The sequence below is a fragment of the Lissotriton vulgaris genome, unplaced genomic scaffold (genome assembly GCF_964263255.1).
Source record: "Lissotriton vulgaris unplaced genomic scaffold, aLisVul1.2 SCAFFOLD_2975, whole genome shotgun sequence".
Lineage (NCBI taxonomy): Eukaryota > Metazoa > Chordata > Amphibia > Caudata > Salamandridae > Lissotriton > Lissotriton vulgaris.
In genome coordinates this window covers 118,981-136,861 of record NW_028247985.1, presented here as the reverse complement: position 1 = coordinate 136,861, position 17,881 = coordinate 118,981, and the positions used below count along the sequence as shown (strand labels likewise).

The following is a 17,881-nucleotide window of genomic DNA, read 5'->3' as shown; positions in this document are numbered from 1 at the left end:
ACCAACGCCTGTTCAGCTTAGAGTAATGGCATCCTGAATCTGATCATATAAAAGGTGCACCACCTGATTAAATGAGTCACTAACCCAATCAACCGTTTCAAATAGGAGTAATATAAAAGCTCCAAAGTGCCCTTGTATCAGTTTCTATTAGTCCTGGCTTTTGGCAATGGGTCACTTGACAGCCATGTAGCACTACCATATGATTGTTCACATTGGAGGAACACCTCATTCCTACAGGTTATCCAAAGAGAACCAATGGCCTTGAAAACTATTTGTTACATTGTTCATGTGACATTAGCCTGCACCTGTTTACATAACATTACCTCCACTCTCTTCCTGTTCATATAAGATTAACTTAAGCCCCAATTAGTTTACCTATATGTAAAAAGACACTCCACATAAATTGTATACCACTCTCTGCCTGTTCACGAGTAATACGGCCTGAACCTGTTTACAAACGTACAACTCCACCCTTTCATTGGTTCAGATTAACTCCATTCTTCAACTGTTCAAATAAAACACCACTCTCCAGTTATTCATATAGGCGGATTCTACCCAACACCCTTGTATAGGACATTTAATTTGTTCATGTAAGAGGAACTCCACCCAAACTACTCCTCACCTACTCCTCATCTAATAGTAGCACGACAAAAAGCCTGTTCACATGAGTGTCACTAAACCTAAAAAACACTATACCTGCCCCTTTACTTCTCATTTCACCTTTTGATAAAGTCAAAGCTGGCTGTGCAATTATTCTGTCTTCACTGTAAACTCTGAAAACACATATAAGGCTGTCATACAACTACTGGCGCCCCAGATTGCTCTGTATCATTCTCTCACCTTTTGTTCTGTGTCTTCAGGGAGATATTTCACTGGACTCTCCAACGCAATCTGTATTATGTCCATCACTCTCGGTCTGCAACTTAGAGGAACGTTTATGTAATTATTTTACACAGCCTTAACAACATGTTCTGATTTCAGCTCATTTCTTCCCAGTTACCACAATAATATGACGATTCAAACTATGCTTCTCAGACACACACAAGTGCCACCTGAGTCATGCTGGCTCTGTCCCTTCTCCTTCAGTCTAAATTGACTGAATTTAAAACCTACACAACTGACACATGCACCGGGCTGTGCTTTTCTCCTTAAGTCCAAGCATCACATCTTCCCCAGCTCTTTTCAAACCCCACACATTTGCAATTTGGCCCATTCTTTATGCCGCCAAGACTAAGGTTGAAATTAGTAAACTCCAATCCAGGACAACATACTGTGACATGCCTAGGCAACAGAGAGAGGGGAATGGGGGCTACACACCCTTGTTGCACAAGATATTGAACAGGTAAGTCTGATAGCAGTCAAGCTCAAACAACCTCAATTCCAGACACACGCATACATGAAAAAATGGGTCACTGTCCTGAGATACAAAATGAACACTGAAGCACACAAAAATGTCCATACCTATCCCAAGTGCACTCAGACATGTCCAGAATCAGGCTCTTCTGCTCCCATGGGTTTTTTTCTGGGTTAGGTCTTTCCAGTTTCCTACTCATAACATGTATGATTTCATCAGGTAGCGATATATTTCTTTGGCGATTTCGCTGCAGGCAGAGCTCCACTGTACAGTCCAAAAACAACTGGCAAAAACCTGCAGAATCTAGAAGAATTAAGGAAAATCTAAGATAAATGGAGCAGCTCAGAGCTAAAAAAAACACAGCACTCAGTCAGTGAGATGAACTGAGCGCACATTTGTAGGCGAGGCATCGCTTTCCAAGGGTGTCCATGCACAGGAAAGCCAGAGATTACTGCATTCCACCGCAGTAAGTGAAGTGGTCCTCCCTATGGACACATAACCTCTAATCTGACCTATTAATCTTTCAAATGAGAGTTAATCTAAACCTTTCACAGAGATGCAACAATAATAGAAGGTATTCAAATAGACATATTATTCTTTAGTTTTTCATTTTCAGAATTTGAGGTAGAAAAAACATATTTTAGCATTTTTTGGTATTTTTTAACATACAACAAATAAATAGTTAAGTACTAGAAAATCATTATTTGCAGTGACAGACTTTTTTTGTGAACCCCACATAGGAACTAAACAGTGCTATCTATCTCTCTATCACTCATTCTACATCATTCACTCAATTACATACAAACTCATGCTAGTGACAAAATACAATAAAATACAACAAAAAACAACAATACATCTGAGGATCCCATTTGGTCTTTTATAATTGGATATCCATATCTCTTTCTCTTGATAAGTTCAATTTATATGTTGCTTATTCATTTAGTTCTTCTTCCTTATATATCTCTTTATGCGAGGTTCCCAGATGTATAGGGCCTACGTACGTTTCGGTGAACTATATAATTTGCATCAAGCTTCATCAGGGCCTAAAATATGTTTTTTCTACCTCAAATTCTGAAAATGAAAATAAATGAAAAACTAAAGAATAATATGTCTATTTGAATACCTTCTATTATTGTTGCATCTCTGTGAAAGGTTTAGATTAACTCTCATTTGAAAGATTAATAGGTCAGATTAGAGGTTATGTGTCCATAGTTGCTGTTTTTTCTCCCCCCTCTAGACCTAAAAAGCAAATTTGGGAGTACCCTTTTTATAAAAAAATCTCTAAGGTCCTCACTACTGCATATGAATGTAACAAAAGCACTCTGACAAACCCATACCGCAACGCAAACACCAACTTTTTAAAATGTTTTTCTGCATCTTGTCACTATGATGATCGTGTTTCTCCTGAAGAGGAGCAGCTATTCTGTGTGAATGGGTACGTTTATACAGCCCCTTTGTGAGCGACTTAACTCTTGGTGTCTTTTTTTAAGGGTATTGGTGAAAGTAATCTATAAAGCTCATTGGGAATTATAGCAACAAACTCAAAATGCAACCATCTCACTTTCAAATGTTGCTCATAATTTGGTTTTGTACAGTGTTGATATATGGTATACAATCACTTTTCTTCTAAATTAAATACAGATGATGTGCTATCCAGAACACTGGATAGGTGCGAGTGCCAGGGAATGTCTACGAATTAGGGGTAGAAAGAAAACCCATCCTTTCAAAAATGTTTTTTAACCCTGGAAGGTCTGTTAGTGGTAGGGCCCACCTGGCAAAATTTGCTTCAAGGACGCTTCACAGCTGGGTTGTGTGTACCCTGTCCAATTCCATTGGCCCTTCTTATTCCGTGTGTAAGTGTCCCAATGGGAACAAACCATTTTCTACAAACTGTTCTGAATACTACTTGATCCTAAGAGACAGTATGATCATTCCTTAACTTTCTGTTAAATGTTAAACTTTATCATCAATGAATCAGACATGTAGCATAAAAAACATGTGAAAATCAGATGAGGAAAAATTTATACTATATTTAAAAGTTATTTCTGACATGAAAGAGAGGGAAACGAACAATGGCACTCGTTCAATGCAGTCGCTATTAAGTCCCAGAAAGGCTTGTGATTTCAATCGCCTGAAACAGTCAACATATAATACATTTCTTGAAGCTTCTGCATATGGAAATAAATTTGCCATTCTTTTATCATTTGCACTCAAAAAATAGTACATGAGCCACCTACGTCCACATAAGACAACGTTATTGACTTGCATTAACAAGCTTTCTGGTTGATACTCCATCTACCTGCATATTCCTCCCCTGTAGAAGTATCCCAGGCATCAGACTGGATCAGGACACTTCGAAGCTCCTAAGTTGTGGGCAGCAGGCTCTGGCTTTGTATTGACGCTGGCGTTGACGTCAGAGGACATCGCCAAAGCCATATAGTGCCTACCCCTACGCAACGTCAGTTTCCATCGAGTCTTCCAAGCATTTGAGGCAAGCGGATGGAATGGCATCACCATTAAGTAGTACAGTACCAAACTTGAATTGGGACCTTATTGTCTCTATAACACATCCATCAAATGGGGAGGCGGGCGGGAATACTGAGGAATCTCCAAGTAGATAGAGTATTCACCAAAAAGACTGTTCCCTCAAGTTAGTAACTTTTCCTCCTGATGGTTACTTCTACATGGGAATTCCTAGGCTATAGAATAGATACCAAAGCAGTAGCCTTTTCAGGAGTAGGGTTAATTGATGGTTAAATGCAGAAGATTTGCAGTATCGATCTGTCGAAATGGCTATCCTTACACGCTTCAGAATCCAGGCAGTAATGCTTAGTAAAACTGTGGGGATGCCCCTTGCAGATCTCACCATCCACACCAAGAACCTCAGGATGGTCATTCACTACTAGCTTAACATGGAATTTCAAATCAACGCTATCAACGCCTCAAGCTTCCACACCCTGAAAATTTTGATACAGGTTACCAATCAACATGCGGAAAGCTGTCACCCCATGCCTCAGCCACAAGCAAGAAGGACTATGCGAACACTGTTGCCCACAACTCATCAGAAGGCGACAGACTATCCAGAACTCCGTGGACAATATCACTTTCAACCTCCCACGCTGCAAACATATCTCACTTCACCTCAAGGAGCTACACTGGTTACCCATACTCAAACAAGCACAACAAACTCCTCACCCACACTTTCAAGGCACTACGTAAGTCCAGCCCTACACCTGCTTTCACAAACCTGACAGACTCCTACTCGCACACATAGTACGCATACAGATCCAGATCAGACGGTCGAACCTTCTCCTACATCCCTTCTAAAGTATGGGATTACCTGCCACTACACATCTGAGCCTTCTCACCTCTTGAATTATGCAAGAAGGTGAAGGCAAGTCTTTTTCAGAACTCCCTCTTGGCCCTGCTCGCTGCCAGGATACTGAGTCATAGTGCACTTTACAATTCACCATAACATAACCTAACAGAGCAGGTTTGTCTCGTTCCCCCACCAAATCGAATCTACAGCAAGGCTCTGGAAAATTATGATTGGGTCCGACAGGTCTCCCAATGCTGGAACCAGTGCCTGCCGAGACGCTACAGCAGAACCCTTATGTGGCAATATGCATGACCAGGAGAATTCCAGAAGACGCAAGACCTTCAGGACAGGAACTTATGCGCCCTCTGGAAAAGATGGGACCATTTCCAGGATATCAATAATTCTCTGAGGAGGGGCAAGGCTTGTGGAAGGGTCGTTTTCAGAACGGACCCTAAAAAGTGGAGGCACTGGGAGGGCTCCAGGTGAGAACTGGGATTGCTGATTGAAAGGCCCAGGTCGACAGTAACAAGACTGTTGACTTGATATGACATGCCATCTTCCCTGGTGCACTGACTTTGATCAGCTAGTCACCCAGGTACGGGAAGTTTAGGATGTCCTTCTTTTGAAATGGAAAACGTTTTCTTCTCCCAAGCTTTTAGCTGTTTTGACGCATTGTGGAAAGAGCAGAAGGAAAGATACATGTCAAATGCCCAGGAGAGCAGGATGCTTGTATGACTAGGCTTTCTGGTGACAGATGAGTAGATAAGGGAGGATCTTCTGGTGCTGGGAGGTAGCGCCATCCCACCAGCCTGGTGAATGCCAGTGCCGAGTGTGCATCCCCTAAGCTGACATCACCAGATCTACAAAAGGCCTCTATGTAGGACAGAAGAGGTTCTAAAGTTGGTGTGGCTGGGAGGCGACCCTTGCTAAGGAAATTCTTTTTAACGTCCACCTTTGGAAGCTGCAGCTCTAGTACTTCTACAGCTTTTTTTAACCACTGAGTGGAAGGACAATACTCTGGGCTAGAAGGTCCTGTTGGGAATTCCATCTTTGGGGTAGGTGTCCAATCCACTGGCGGATGAAAGGCCTGCTAATTCCCCACCACCATCATCATCATCATCTGTTCAAAAAAAATATCATGAATCTTCTCCTATATTCTTTCTCCTTGAGAAGTCCAGCGCTGGAGGCGTGGGTGAAAAAGATGGAGGAACTGGCGCTGGTACTAAAGGAGCAGAGCCTAATGGCATCGGTCCCAGACGGTGCACTGGATGGTACTGTGGCTCTCAAAAAGATGCTACAGGTGGCACTAAGGAACACAATGTGGAACAAAGCCAGGTCCAAACCTGGTGTCAGAAACTCCAGGTGGGAAGACGTTGACGCTGGAAATTCTAGGAACACTGGAGCTGGAAACAACAGAGAAGGTGCAGGCGAAGATCGAGGCAGTTCAGGGGCAGAGTCCTGTGGAGTCACTGGTGCGTGGCGACACCTTGGGATGATCTCCCTGCCCCACAACTACCAACTTCAGTTCTGAGGATGAAGATCCTGTGGGAGTTGGAGGACATTTTTGTCATGTTTCTTGTGCTACATGAGTTTGCTTGAAAAATGCGAGGATAGCGACCTGGAGCGTGGAATTGACCAACGACTGCTGCGTCTGCCATTATACCCCTAGCCATGAGTAACTTGGCCTGCTGATCTTTGATAGACTCTGGTGCATGTTGAGGCAAGATTCACTTGAATGGCAGTCATCGTCTAAGCCTGGGCACCAAAGGCAGATGCAATGGAAGTCAGTAGTGGCCAATTCCTCCTCACAGTCCCTAGAGTGTCTAAACAGTTTTGAAGGAGACGTTTGACCTGCACACAATAGATTTTCTGTGATGAAAACTCACCAGTTTCAGAAGAGAGAGAGCATACTCTGGATCGGTGTTGAAGATGTGGAAAAATGGGAACTCACGTTGTTGCCCCAGGGTGGGTAAAAAATGGCTTTGGGGATGTCATCTTATATCATTTACGGCATTGATACAAAGCCCACGCCCCCTCCTGGCAGCTTGAGAGCTTTGAAGTTTCCAGATCCCATTCGGACACCTGGGATAATTCTACAGGTGAGAAATCTGCAGGTAGACGTATGCATCAGAAATATGAATTACTTTCTCTGTCAGCTGCAGTGTGATTCAGCTGGAAGCAGAGAAGGTATACAGGCAATATTTTATTAAACATTCATCACACAAAAGGGTAACCTACAACCCGCATGTACTAATTCAGATTACCCCATAGACACCTCGTCTAGTTATTTTGATAGACCCTCACCTACTTTATTACTGGCATGCTTCATCATCGGGTCTCACCCCGATTCCGAAAGATCAAGATGGGCTCAAACACATTCCAGGACGCACATGTTTTTTGCTGAGGTCTTAATCTCGTTAAAAGTACCTAGAGGCCACCCAGGTATCCTTTTAATAGCAGGTGCCCCGGATAAGATAAAAGTCATGTTTTGGATGTTTCAGCCTATATTTGTGCGGCCTCTTGGGTCCTAGACTTTCATCAGGACAAAAGGGAACGCCCCAGAACACGTGTCTATTTGACCTGTACTTATAAGTTTGCCATCTATAGGCTCTTTCTCTATGCAGTTGGGACATAAGACATAAAACACATAACACATATATGGACTACTCGCACAACTGTTTTATATAGTTCCTGTAATGGGAGAAAACAACAGCATAAGGGGATATCATGATTCTGTGGTATGACACAAAAGACACATCAAACCTATTATTACACAGCACACCGACATGCAGAATTGCACTGTAAAGTCCACTCGTGACACACGTGCCTTCCTTATTCAGTCTGATACATGCACACAATTAACATAACAATTTGTTATGCTGCACTTCAAATCTGTGATTGATGGATGAGAATACATATATACAAACACAAAGTATCTCACCCTATTGTAGGAATTATCCATCATGCGGTGCGACAACATACACAACAGCATAGATCCACTGAAAATTTGAAACGGGAAAATGCCTGTAATTGGTTCTTTGAGCCATTTATGATTTTGTGACGGAACAGCTTCTTTTATCAATGGATTCTCATTCCTCTGAACCAAAGTGGGCTTTCTACTCAACCATACCATCTTATTATTGCACTATTTACATTGGTCGTGGGCATGCGCTTTCCAAATCGCTGGTATGTCCATCTAATTCGCCACTCATGATAACAATCTGGAGTTTGTTGCGAATAAGAACGTTTTTGGTATTTTCTCTCAAATTTGTATAGTGATAAAAGGTGCTGGAAGGTTAAATAGATGGCATACATTTCAGGTATTTTAGTGTCTAACCATGGAGTCTTCATTTCATGGAGTTAATTTGGTGCTATGGTATGCCATCATGAAGTACTCATGTCTTTTTTTAGTCTGGCCGATCCACCATTGGTCACGTTCTAGTATGGTTTCCTCAACAAATTGATAAGGAAGTACCACTAATAGAGTGGGCGAGGGCTATCAAAACAACTAGAAAAGGTGTCTAGGGGCTAATGTGAATTGGTACTTACAGGCTGTAGGATACCCTATGTGCGAGTAAAGTTTTTGGCAAGGGAGACTGTATGTTATATCTCTAAAAATTCTACATCCCCCTCTCATCTACTGATGCCCTAGTAGCATTAGTACCTGAGGCTTGGTAGACATCTTTGTAATGTTTAGTCTCATCACAGGGTACAAGAATAGCACTGAATTCGGGAAATCCTAGATCCTAATGTAGGGCTCATTATGTGTTCTACACATAATATTAGAGATTCAGAGAAACATGCCAGTTTACCATTTTCCAATCTTCCTCTGAAATTCAGAATCATGCTTTACTTTTGCAAATTGTTAAAAATATCTGCATTCTCAAGCCAAGTAATTTGGGGTATTTAACAAGCATTTTCAATGCAATAGGTCTCGGATTTACGCGAGTTTAAGCTATTGGCATTGTAAACGGCAATGACTTTTATTTATGTTTTAAAATCCAAAACAGAAATAAAAGGCATTGTTATTTACAATGTCAATAGCTCAAACTTGTGTATGAGAAGAATGTTCCTGTGCTAAGTTATCCAGGATGGTATAGGAAAACGGTTGAGAAGAGGTTTGTGAGTCCCAAGGAGACTAGATGCCAATCTAGTATTCGATATTACGTAGCCTGAAACACTATGATGCTATTAAAATAAAACAAGCACAGAGAAGCAGTACATCTTTTAATTGTCCTTAGTAATGGAAACTAACAGCCACTGACAAAGCCAATAGTCCTGGCTTGTTGTAGGTGTAGTGTTACTTGAACAAACAGGAGAGCTAGCATTGGGAACAGAAAGGAGGAGACACGGTTTGTGAAGAAAGAAATGAAAAGCGAAACGGGAAAAGTGAAGGACAGAGACGGGATAATAAACAAGCATTTACAATGCAATGGTCTCGGCATTATTAAAGGTATAGCTATTGGCATTGCTCATGACATTTTTTTCTTTAAAAACATAAATAAATGGTATTGTCATTTACTATGGCAATAGGTGAGCATTAGAGAGTATTCGCAGACACAGAACCACACACACACACACAGACCGAGCCGTGCACACACACACAGACAGAGCCGCACATACACACACACACACAGAGACAGAGCCGCGCACACACACACACACCCACACAGACAGAGCCACACAGACAGAGCCACACACACACACACACACACACAGACAGAGCTACACACACACACACACACACACAGAGCCTCGCACACACACACACAGCCACGCACACACACACACAGAGCCACGCACACACACACACACAGAGCCACGCACACAGACAGAGACACGCGCACACACACAGACAGAGCCATGCACACACACATAGAGCCAAGCACACACACAGAGCCACACACACAGACAGAGCCACACACACAGACAGAGCCACACACACAGACAGAGCCACACACACAGGAGGAGACACGGTTTGTGAAGAAAGAAATGAAAAGCGAAACGGGAAAAGTGAAGGACAGAGACGGGATAATAAACAAGCATTTACAATGCAATGGTCTCGGCATTATTAAAGGTATAGCTATTGGCATTGCTCATGACATTTTTTTCTTTAAAAACATAAATAAATGGTATTGTCATTTACTATGGCAATAGGTGAGCATTAGAGAGTATTCGCAGACACAGAACCACACACACACACACAGACCGAGCCGTGCACACACACACAGACCGAGCCGCACATACACACACACACAGAGACAGAGCCTCGCACACACACACACACACACACACACACCCACACAGACAGAGCCACACAGACAGAGCCACACACACACACACACAGAGCCTCGCACACACACACACACACACACACACACAGCCACGCACACACACACACACAGAGCCACGCACACAGACAGAGCCACGCGCACACACACAGACAGAGCCATGCACACACACACAGAGCCAAGCACACACACAAAGCCACGCGCACACACAGACAGAGCCACGCGCACACACAGACAGAGCCACGCGCACATACAGACAGAGCCACGCGCACACACAGAGCCACGCGCACACACAGACAGAGCCACGCGCACACACAGACAGAGCCACGCACACACACAGACAGAGCCACGCGCACACACAGACAGAGCCACGCGCACACACAGACAGAGCCACGCGCACACACAGACAGAGCCACGCGCACACACAGACAGAGCCACGCGCACACACAGAGCCACGCGCACACACAGAGCCACGCGCACACACAGAGCCACGCGCACACACAGACAGAGCCACGCGCACACACAGACAGAGCCACGCGCACACACAGACAGAGCCACGCGCACACACAGACAGAGCCACGCGCACACACAGACAGAGCCACGCGCACACACAGAGCCACGCGCACACACAGACAGAGCCACGCACACACACAGAGCCACGCGCACACACAGACAGAGCCACGCACACACACAGACAGAGCCACGCACACACACAGACAGAGCCACGCACACACACAGAGTCACGCACACACACAGAGCCACATGCACACGCACACACACAGAGCCACGAGCACACACACACAGAGCCACGCGCACACACAAACATACAGAGCCACCCACACAGTCATTCACATAGAGCCACCCACACACACAGAGCCACCCACACACACAGCCACCTACACACACACACAGCCACCCACACATAGAGCCACCTAAAAAAAAGCTACACACACAGACACACAGAGCCACACAAACAGACACACACAGACACACACAGACGGATGACACTGGGCTCACGCTCCATACAGAAAGCAGATTGAGAGTACCAAAAGGGACGCATTAAGTTCTCATCGTCTTTTACTGATGATACATTTGCACAAAGTTCTTCATAATCCCATAACTAGATCCTAGAACACTATCCTGCATATCTCCATCCACTGACATCTCACACCACAAGTCCATCATATCACTCTACAACCCATATCTCCCTATTTAGGACTACACCCCATATCTCCAGCTTATAACATTGTGCCCTAGATCATCATCCAAAATCACTACACCATACAACTCCATCCTATAACATGACACCCTGTATCTCCACCCTGTAACACCAAACCCTAAATCTCCTTTCCATGACGCTGCACCCTAGGTCTCCCTCATATAACATCAAAACTCATAACTACACCCAATATCTCCATTAATAGCACTGCTCCTCAAACCTCCACCCTATAACACCCCAAAATAGCCACCCTATAGAACTTTACACCCTAAAGCAATCTTATAAAACACCTCCATATCGCCACCCTATAACACTGCACTCTATATCTCCATTTTACAATTCGTACCCAAAATCTCCATCCTGTAACCTACACCCCAGCTCTCCATCCTATCCTATCACTCCATCCCATAACTCCGTTTTATAACACTACCCACCCATACCATGTTAGGCCTTGTTTTATAACCACCCATACCATGTTAGGCCTTCCAAGTCTTTTAAAAATACATCAGAATATTACCCCACTTCTGACACGGATTGTTCTTTTTGGCTTTTTACAGTATTGTTGCCTATTTTTTAACTAGACGTCATGTACGTAATGCATTTTCAATGAACTGCACATTGTACGACGTAGAATGCCCCCCGAGCTTTGCAGGACCCCTGACCCAGGAAGTTGTTGGCCCGTTGCCCATGACCACGGTGAGTGAGGAGTTAATGGAAGGGATGTAAGGTGCCGCCGGAACGGCCAGTGGGGTGCACCTTGGCTTGGTTTGGGGGGATTCGGGTAACCACTATGAATAAGGGGCCTATGGGAGGAGAGTTGGCCTTTCGAGAAGAAGGAGGGGCCCTTTGGCCGGGAGTTAGGGGCACATGGACACATTGAACGGAAGTCAGGGTTCATAGTTCGGGTTGGAGTGAAAGCCCATGGAAGAGGACCAAGGGGCTGGGAGAGGACAGTCCTGCGATGCGGGGTAGTGGTCACATTGCTTGTGATGGGGGGTGTGGGTGGGGGCGGGGGCAAGGGATGGAGAGTGAAGGATCTGTTAGATGAGAAAAAAAATCCCCAGGGAAAGTTGCGAGGAAGCCATGGGTTTGGGGCGGGGGTATTGGGCGATGAAAGAGTGTTTGGAGGGAAGGACACCTTTGAGGGGAGAGCGAGGGGCGCGTGGATTGAGAGGGCCTGGCCCCGGGGCACCAGTACCTGTTGTAACCAAGCAGCAGGTGAGCAGGGCGCCGAGCAGGAGCTTCATCTTCAGCAGGCTCTGGGTGACTGTCTGCCACACGAGCTTCTCGCAGGGACACTGCTAGACCCTCGGGCCATACATGCCTTTTATAGCCCTACCTCAGGCATAGGATGGACATTGTCTGAGACATATGACACCTGGGCGAGAGGTGCACGTGTCGCAGCAGGGGCAGGTGACTCGTGTTGCCCAGGGCAGTTCTTCGTTTGTTGTAGGTAAGGGCTACACCAGGCCTGAGCAGGGCAGCATCTTAATTACGCAGCCAGGGTGCGTTCTTGGAAGGAGCCCGCATCGTGCAGGCCCCCAGCAGCTCTCTTCCATGGCACGCAGGAGCCCTCCATAGCTCACAGGCACCTGATTGTCATCAGCAACTGGCTCGAGGGAGTCTTATCGTAGGAGTCTTGTTGTCAGCGTGCATTTTCATGAAAGGCGTTTAATTTTTTAGGCTGTTTTGTGGTATACGGGCAAAAAAAAAAAAACACAAAAAAACTCAAGTTTCTGGAACCTTGCTCTCACTTCTCTGGAATTTCACTGCCGCCCTTTGCTAGACTATTAGATTCCTGAAAGTAAACGCTTACGTGACCGCGCAGACCCCCATGTCGGATTTGATCTGAGGAGGCTGCCTCATGGGCACGAGTTCAGGAGAAACGGGAGAAGGTGGCAGCCAGAACGACTGGAGAACCCCGGTCTGAATCCGGGTCCTGGAGGGAAGCACTTCCGGGTCGCTGCGGGCAGCGCGGCGGCCCCTTCAGGTCACTGCAGGCGGTGCGTCAGAGCGCTTCACAATAGGAACAGAAATGATCCATGAGAAGATTACGATACGAGTGAACACGTTACAAAAGCAGACATTAAGTTACATGAGGCAAAAGTGACAATTGTGAGCAAACAAAATACAAGAGGTAGCAAAAGGTACATTACAGAAGGAATAGACTGGGACCTCGGACCTCGGACCTCGGCGAGAGGGAGGGTGTGGGGGCGGGACTTAAAAAAAGAGACAGAAACGCCCACGGATCGCATCAAGAAAAGAGTAATTGACACACATCTCTTCCAATGGCTAGCCTCCATTTACGAAGCTAGCCAATGGTAGAGAGAGGCGGGTTAAAGCCCCCCACTGTTGAAGTCATGAAATCTTTGGCTCCGCCCCCCACTGCATTGCAGTGCAACAGTAGCCTCGACCTAAAAAGGGAGAGGAAGTGAAGGCTAATGGGGGAAGGCAGGGTATGCCGTACAAAAGGCAGAAGAGCGGGAGGGGGCCACAGGCCTTACGTTGCCACGGCAGACTCGGTGGTTGCAGACAGAGTGCACACCCAATGCCATTATCGCTTGGCAGAGGTGACGTGCTGATTATATTAAGACACGCTGAGGCTTTTGAGAAGGTGGTCACGCATTAGAAAATCCTTGACAAACATGAGAAAGTGTCGAAGAAATTACAGAATGACTGTGGGTGCATCGGTGGAGCTGTGTGGTGGGTGCATCGGTGAAGCTGTGTGGTGGGTGCATTGGTGGAGCTCTGTGGTGGGGGCATCTGTGGAGCTCTGTGGTGGGGGCATCTGTGGAGCTCTGTGGTGGGGGCATCTGTGGAGCTCTGTGGTGGGTGCATCGGTGGAGCTGTGTCGGTGGAGCTGTATGGTGGTTGCATCAGTGGAGCTGTGTGGTGGGTGCATCGGTGGAGCTGTGTGGTGGGTGCCTCCGCGGAGCTGTGTGGTGGGTGCATCAGCGGAGCTGTGTAGTGGGTGCCTCCGCGGAGCTGTGTGGTGGGTGCATCGGCGGACCTGTATGGTGGGTGCATCGGCGGAGCTGTGTGGTGGGTGCATCGGCGGAGCTGTGTGGTGGGTGCATCGGTGGAGCTGTGTGGTGGGTGCATCGGTGGAGCTGTGTTGTGGGTGCCTCGGTGGAGCTGTGTGGTGGGTGCCTCGGTGGAGCTGTGTGGTGGGTGCCTCGGTGTAGCTGTGTGCTGGGTGCCTCGGCGGAGCTGTGTGGTGGGTGCATCAGTGGAGCTGTGTGGTGGGTGCATCGGCGGAGCTGTGTGGTGGGTGCATCGGCGGAGCTGTGTGGTGGGTGCATCGGCGGAGCTGTGTGGTGGGTGCATCGGTGGAGCTGTGTGGTGGGTGCATCTGTGGAGCTGTGTGGTGGGTGCCTCGGTGGAGCTGTGTGGTGGGTGCCTCGGTGGAGCTGTGTGGTGGGTGCCTCGGTGTAGCTGTGTGCTGGGTGCATCGGTGGAGCTGTGTGGTGGGTGCCTCGGTGGAGCTGTGTGGTGGGTGCATCGGTGGAGCTGTGTGGTGGGTGCATCGGTGGAGCTGTGTCGGTGGAGCTGTGTGGTGGGTGCATCGGTGGTTGTGGGTGCATCAGTGGAGCTGTGTGGGGGCTTCATCGGTGGAGCTGTGTGGTGGGTGCATCGGCGGAGCTGTGTGGTGGGTGCATCGGTGGAGCTGTGTGGTGGGTGCATCGGTGGAGCTGTGTGGTGGGTGCATCGGTGGAGCTGTGTCGGTGGAGCTGTGTGGTGGGTGCATCGGTGGTTGTGGGTGCATCAGTGGAGCTGTGTGGTGGCTTCATCGGTGGAGCTGTGTGGTGGGTGCATCGGTGGAGCTGTGTGGTGGGTGCCTTGGTGGAGCGGTGTGGTGGGTGCCTCGGTGGAGCTGTATGGTGGGTGCATTGGTGGAGCTGTCAGTGGAGCTGTGTGATGGGTGCCTCGGTGGAGCTGTGTGATGGGTGCCTCGGTGGAGCTGTGTGGTGGGTGCCTCGGTGGAGCTGTGTGGTGGGTGCCTCGGTGGAGCTGTGCGGTGGGTGCCTCGGTGGAGCTGTGTGGTGGGTGCCTCGGTGGAGCTGTGTGGTGGGTGCCTCGGTGGAGCTGTGTGGTGGGTGCATCAGTGGAGCTGTGTCGGTGGAGCTGTGTGGTGGGTGCATCGGTGGAGCTGGGTGGTGGGTGCATCAGTGGAGTTGTGTGGTGGGTGCATCGGTGGAGCTGGGTGGTGGGTGCATCTGTGGAGCTGTGTGGTGGGTGCATCGGTGGAGTTGTGTGGTGGGTGCATCGGTGGAGCTGGGTGGTGGGTGCATCTGTGGAGCTGTGTGGTGGGTGCATCTGTGGAGCTGTGTGGTGGGTGCATCTGTGGAGCTGTGTGGTGGGTGCATCGGTGGAGCTGTGTGGTGGGTGCCTCGGTGGAGCTGTGTGGTGGGTGCCTCGGTGGAGCTGTGTGGTGGGTGCCTCGGTGGAGCTGTGTGGTGGGTGCCTCGGTGGAGCTGTGTGGTGGGTGCCTCGGTGGAGCTGTGTGGTGGGTGCCTCGGTGGAGCTGTGTGGTGGGTGCCTCGGTGGAGCTGTGTGGTGGGTGCCTCGGTGGAGCTGTGTGGTGGGTGCCTCGGTGGAGCTGTGTGGTGGGTGCATTGGTGGAGCTGTGTCAGTGGAGCTGTGTGATGGGTGCCTCGGTGGAGCTGTGTGGTGGGTGCCTCGGTGGAGCTGTGTGGTGGGTGCCTCGGTGGAGCTGTGTGGTGGGTGCCTTGGTGGAGCTGTGTGGTGGGTGCCTCGGTGGAGCTGTGTGGTGGGTGCCTCGGTGGAGCTGTGTGGTGGGTGGCTCTGTGGAGCTGTGTGGTGGGTGCATTGGTGGAGCTGTGTCAGTGGAGCTGTGTGATGGGTGCCTCGGTGGAGCTGTGTGGTGGGTGCCTCGGTGGAGCTGTGTGGTGGGTGCCTCGGTGGAGCTGTGTGATGGGTGCCTCGGTGGAGCTGTGTGGTGGGTGCCTCGGTGGAGCTGTGTGGTGGGTGCCTCGGTGGAGCTGTGTGGTGGGTGCATCGGTGGAGCTGTGTGGTGGGTGCCTCGGTGGAGCTGTGTGGTGGGTGCCTCGGTGGAGCTGTGTGGTGGGTGCCTCGGTGGAGCTGTGTGGTGGGTGCCTCGGTGGAGCTGTGTGGTGGGTGCCTCGGTGGAGCTGTGTGGTGGGTGCCTCGGTGGAGCTGTGTGGTGGGTGCCTCGGTGGAGCTGTGTGGTGGGTGCCTCGGTGGAGCTGTGTGGTGGGTGCCTCGGTGGAGCTGTGTGGTGGGTGCATTGGTGGAGCTGTGTCAGTGGAGCTGTGTGATGGGTGCCTCGGTGGAGCTGTGTGGTGGGTGCCTCGGTGGAGCTGTGTGGTGGGTGCCTCGGTGGAGCTGTGTGGTGGGTGCCTTGGTGGAGCTGTGTGGTGGGTGCCTCGGTGGAGCTGTGTGGTGGGTGCCTCAGTGGAGCTGTGTGGTAGTTGCATCAGGGGAGCTGTGTGGTGGGTGCATCAGGGGAGCTGTGTCGGTGGAGCTGTGTGGTGGTTGCATCAGTGGAGCTGTGTCGGTGGAGCTGTGTGGTGGGTGCATCGGTGGAGCTGGGTGGTGGGTGCATCAGTGGAGTTGTGTGGTGGGTGCATCGGTGGAGTTGTGTGGTGGGTGCATCGGTGGAGCTGGGTGGTGGGTGCATCTGTGGAGCTGTGTGGTGGGTGCATCGGTGGAGCTGTGTGGTGGGTGCCTTGGTGGAGCTGTGTGGTGGGTGCCTCGGTGGAGCTGTGTGGTGGGTGCCTCGGTGGAGCTGTGTGGTGGGTGCCTCGGTGGAGCTGTGTGGTGGGTGCCTCGGTGGAGCTGTGTGGTGGGTGCCTCGGTGGAGTTGTGTGGTGGGTGCCTCGGTGGAGCTGTGTGGTGGGTGCCTCGGTGGAGCTGTGTGGTGGGTGCCTCGGTGGAGCTGTGTGGTGGGTGCCTCGGTGGAGCTGTGTGGTGGGTGCCTCGGTGGAGCTGTGTGGTGGGTGCCTCGGTGGAGCTGTGTGGTGGGTGCCTCGGTGGAGCTGTGTGGTGGGTGCATCGGTGGAGCTGTGTGGTGGGTGCATCGGTGGAACTGTGTGGTGGGTGCATCGGTGGAGCTGTGTAGGTGGAGCTGTGTGGTGGGTGCCTTGGTGGAGCTGTGTGGTGGGTGCCTTGGTGGAGCTGTATTGTGGGTGCCTTGGTGGAGCTGTGTGGTGGGTGCATCGGTGGAGCTGTGTGGTGGGTGCATCGGTGGAGCTGTGTGGTGGGTGCCTCTGTGGAGCTGTGTGGTGGGTGCATTGGTGGAGCTGTGTCAGTGGAGCTGGGTGGTGGGTGCATCGGTGGAGCTGTGTGGTGGGTGCCTCGGTGGAGCTGTGTGGTGGGTGCCTCGGTGGAGCTGTGTGGTGGGTGGCTCTGTGGAGCTGTGTGGTGGGTGCATTGGTGGAGCTGTGTCAGTGGAGCTGTGTGATGGGTGCCTCGGTGGAGCTGTGTGGTGGGTGCCTCGGTGGAGCTGTGTGGTGGGTGCCTCGGTGGAGCTGTGTGGTGGGTGCCTCGGTGGAGCTGTGTGGTGGGTGCCTCGGTGGAGCTGTGTGGTAGTTGCATCCGGGGAGCTGTGTGGTGGGTGCATCAGGGGAGCTGTGTCGGTGGAGCTGTGTGGTGGTTGCATCAGTGGAGCTGTGTCGGTGGAGCTGTGTGGTGGGTGCATCGGTGGAGCTGGGTGG

The 17,881-nt window shown here is 49.6% G+C and overlaps 1 protein-coding gene across 2 annotated transcripts in view; it reads right to left on the bottom strand.

The window, feature by feature from the left end:
• PSTK (phosphoseryl-tRNA kinase) overlaps positions 1-17,881 on the bottom strand; it is a 96,314-nt gene that overhangs the window by 26,226 nt on the left and 52,207 nt on the right. The window contains exons 3-4 of one of the 2 annotated variants that reach the window (XM_086949858.1): positions 1,462-1,657; positions 841-922 (exon numbers count right to left, since the gene is read on the bottom strand). In XM_086949858.1, the coding sequence (XP_086805984.1) occupies positions 841-922; positions 1,462-1,657 (278 nt within the window). The remainder of the gene's footprint in view (positions 1-840; positions 923-1,461; positions 1,658-17,881) is intronic. The other variant, XM_086949859.1, reaches the window with a different exon arrangement.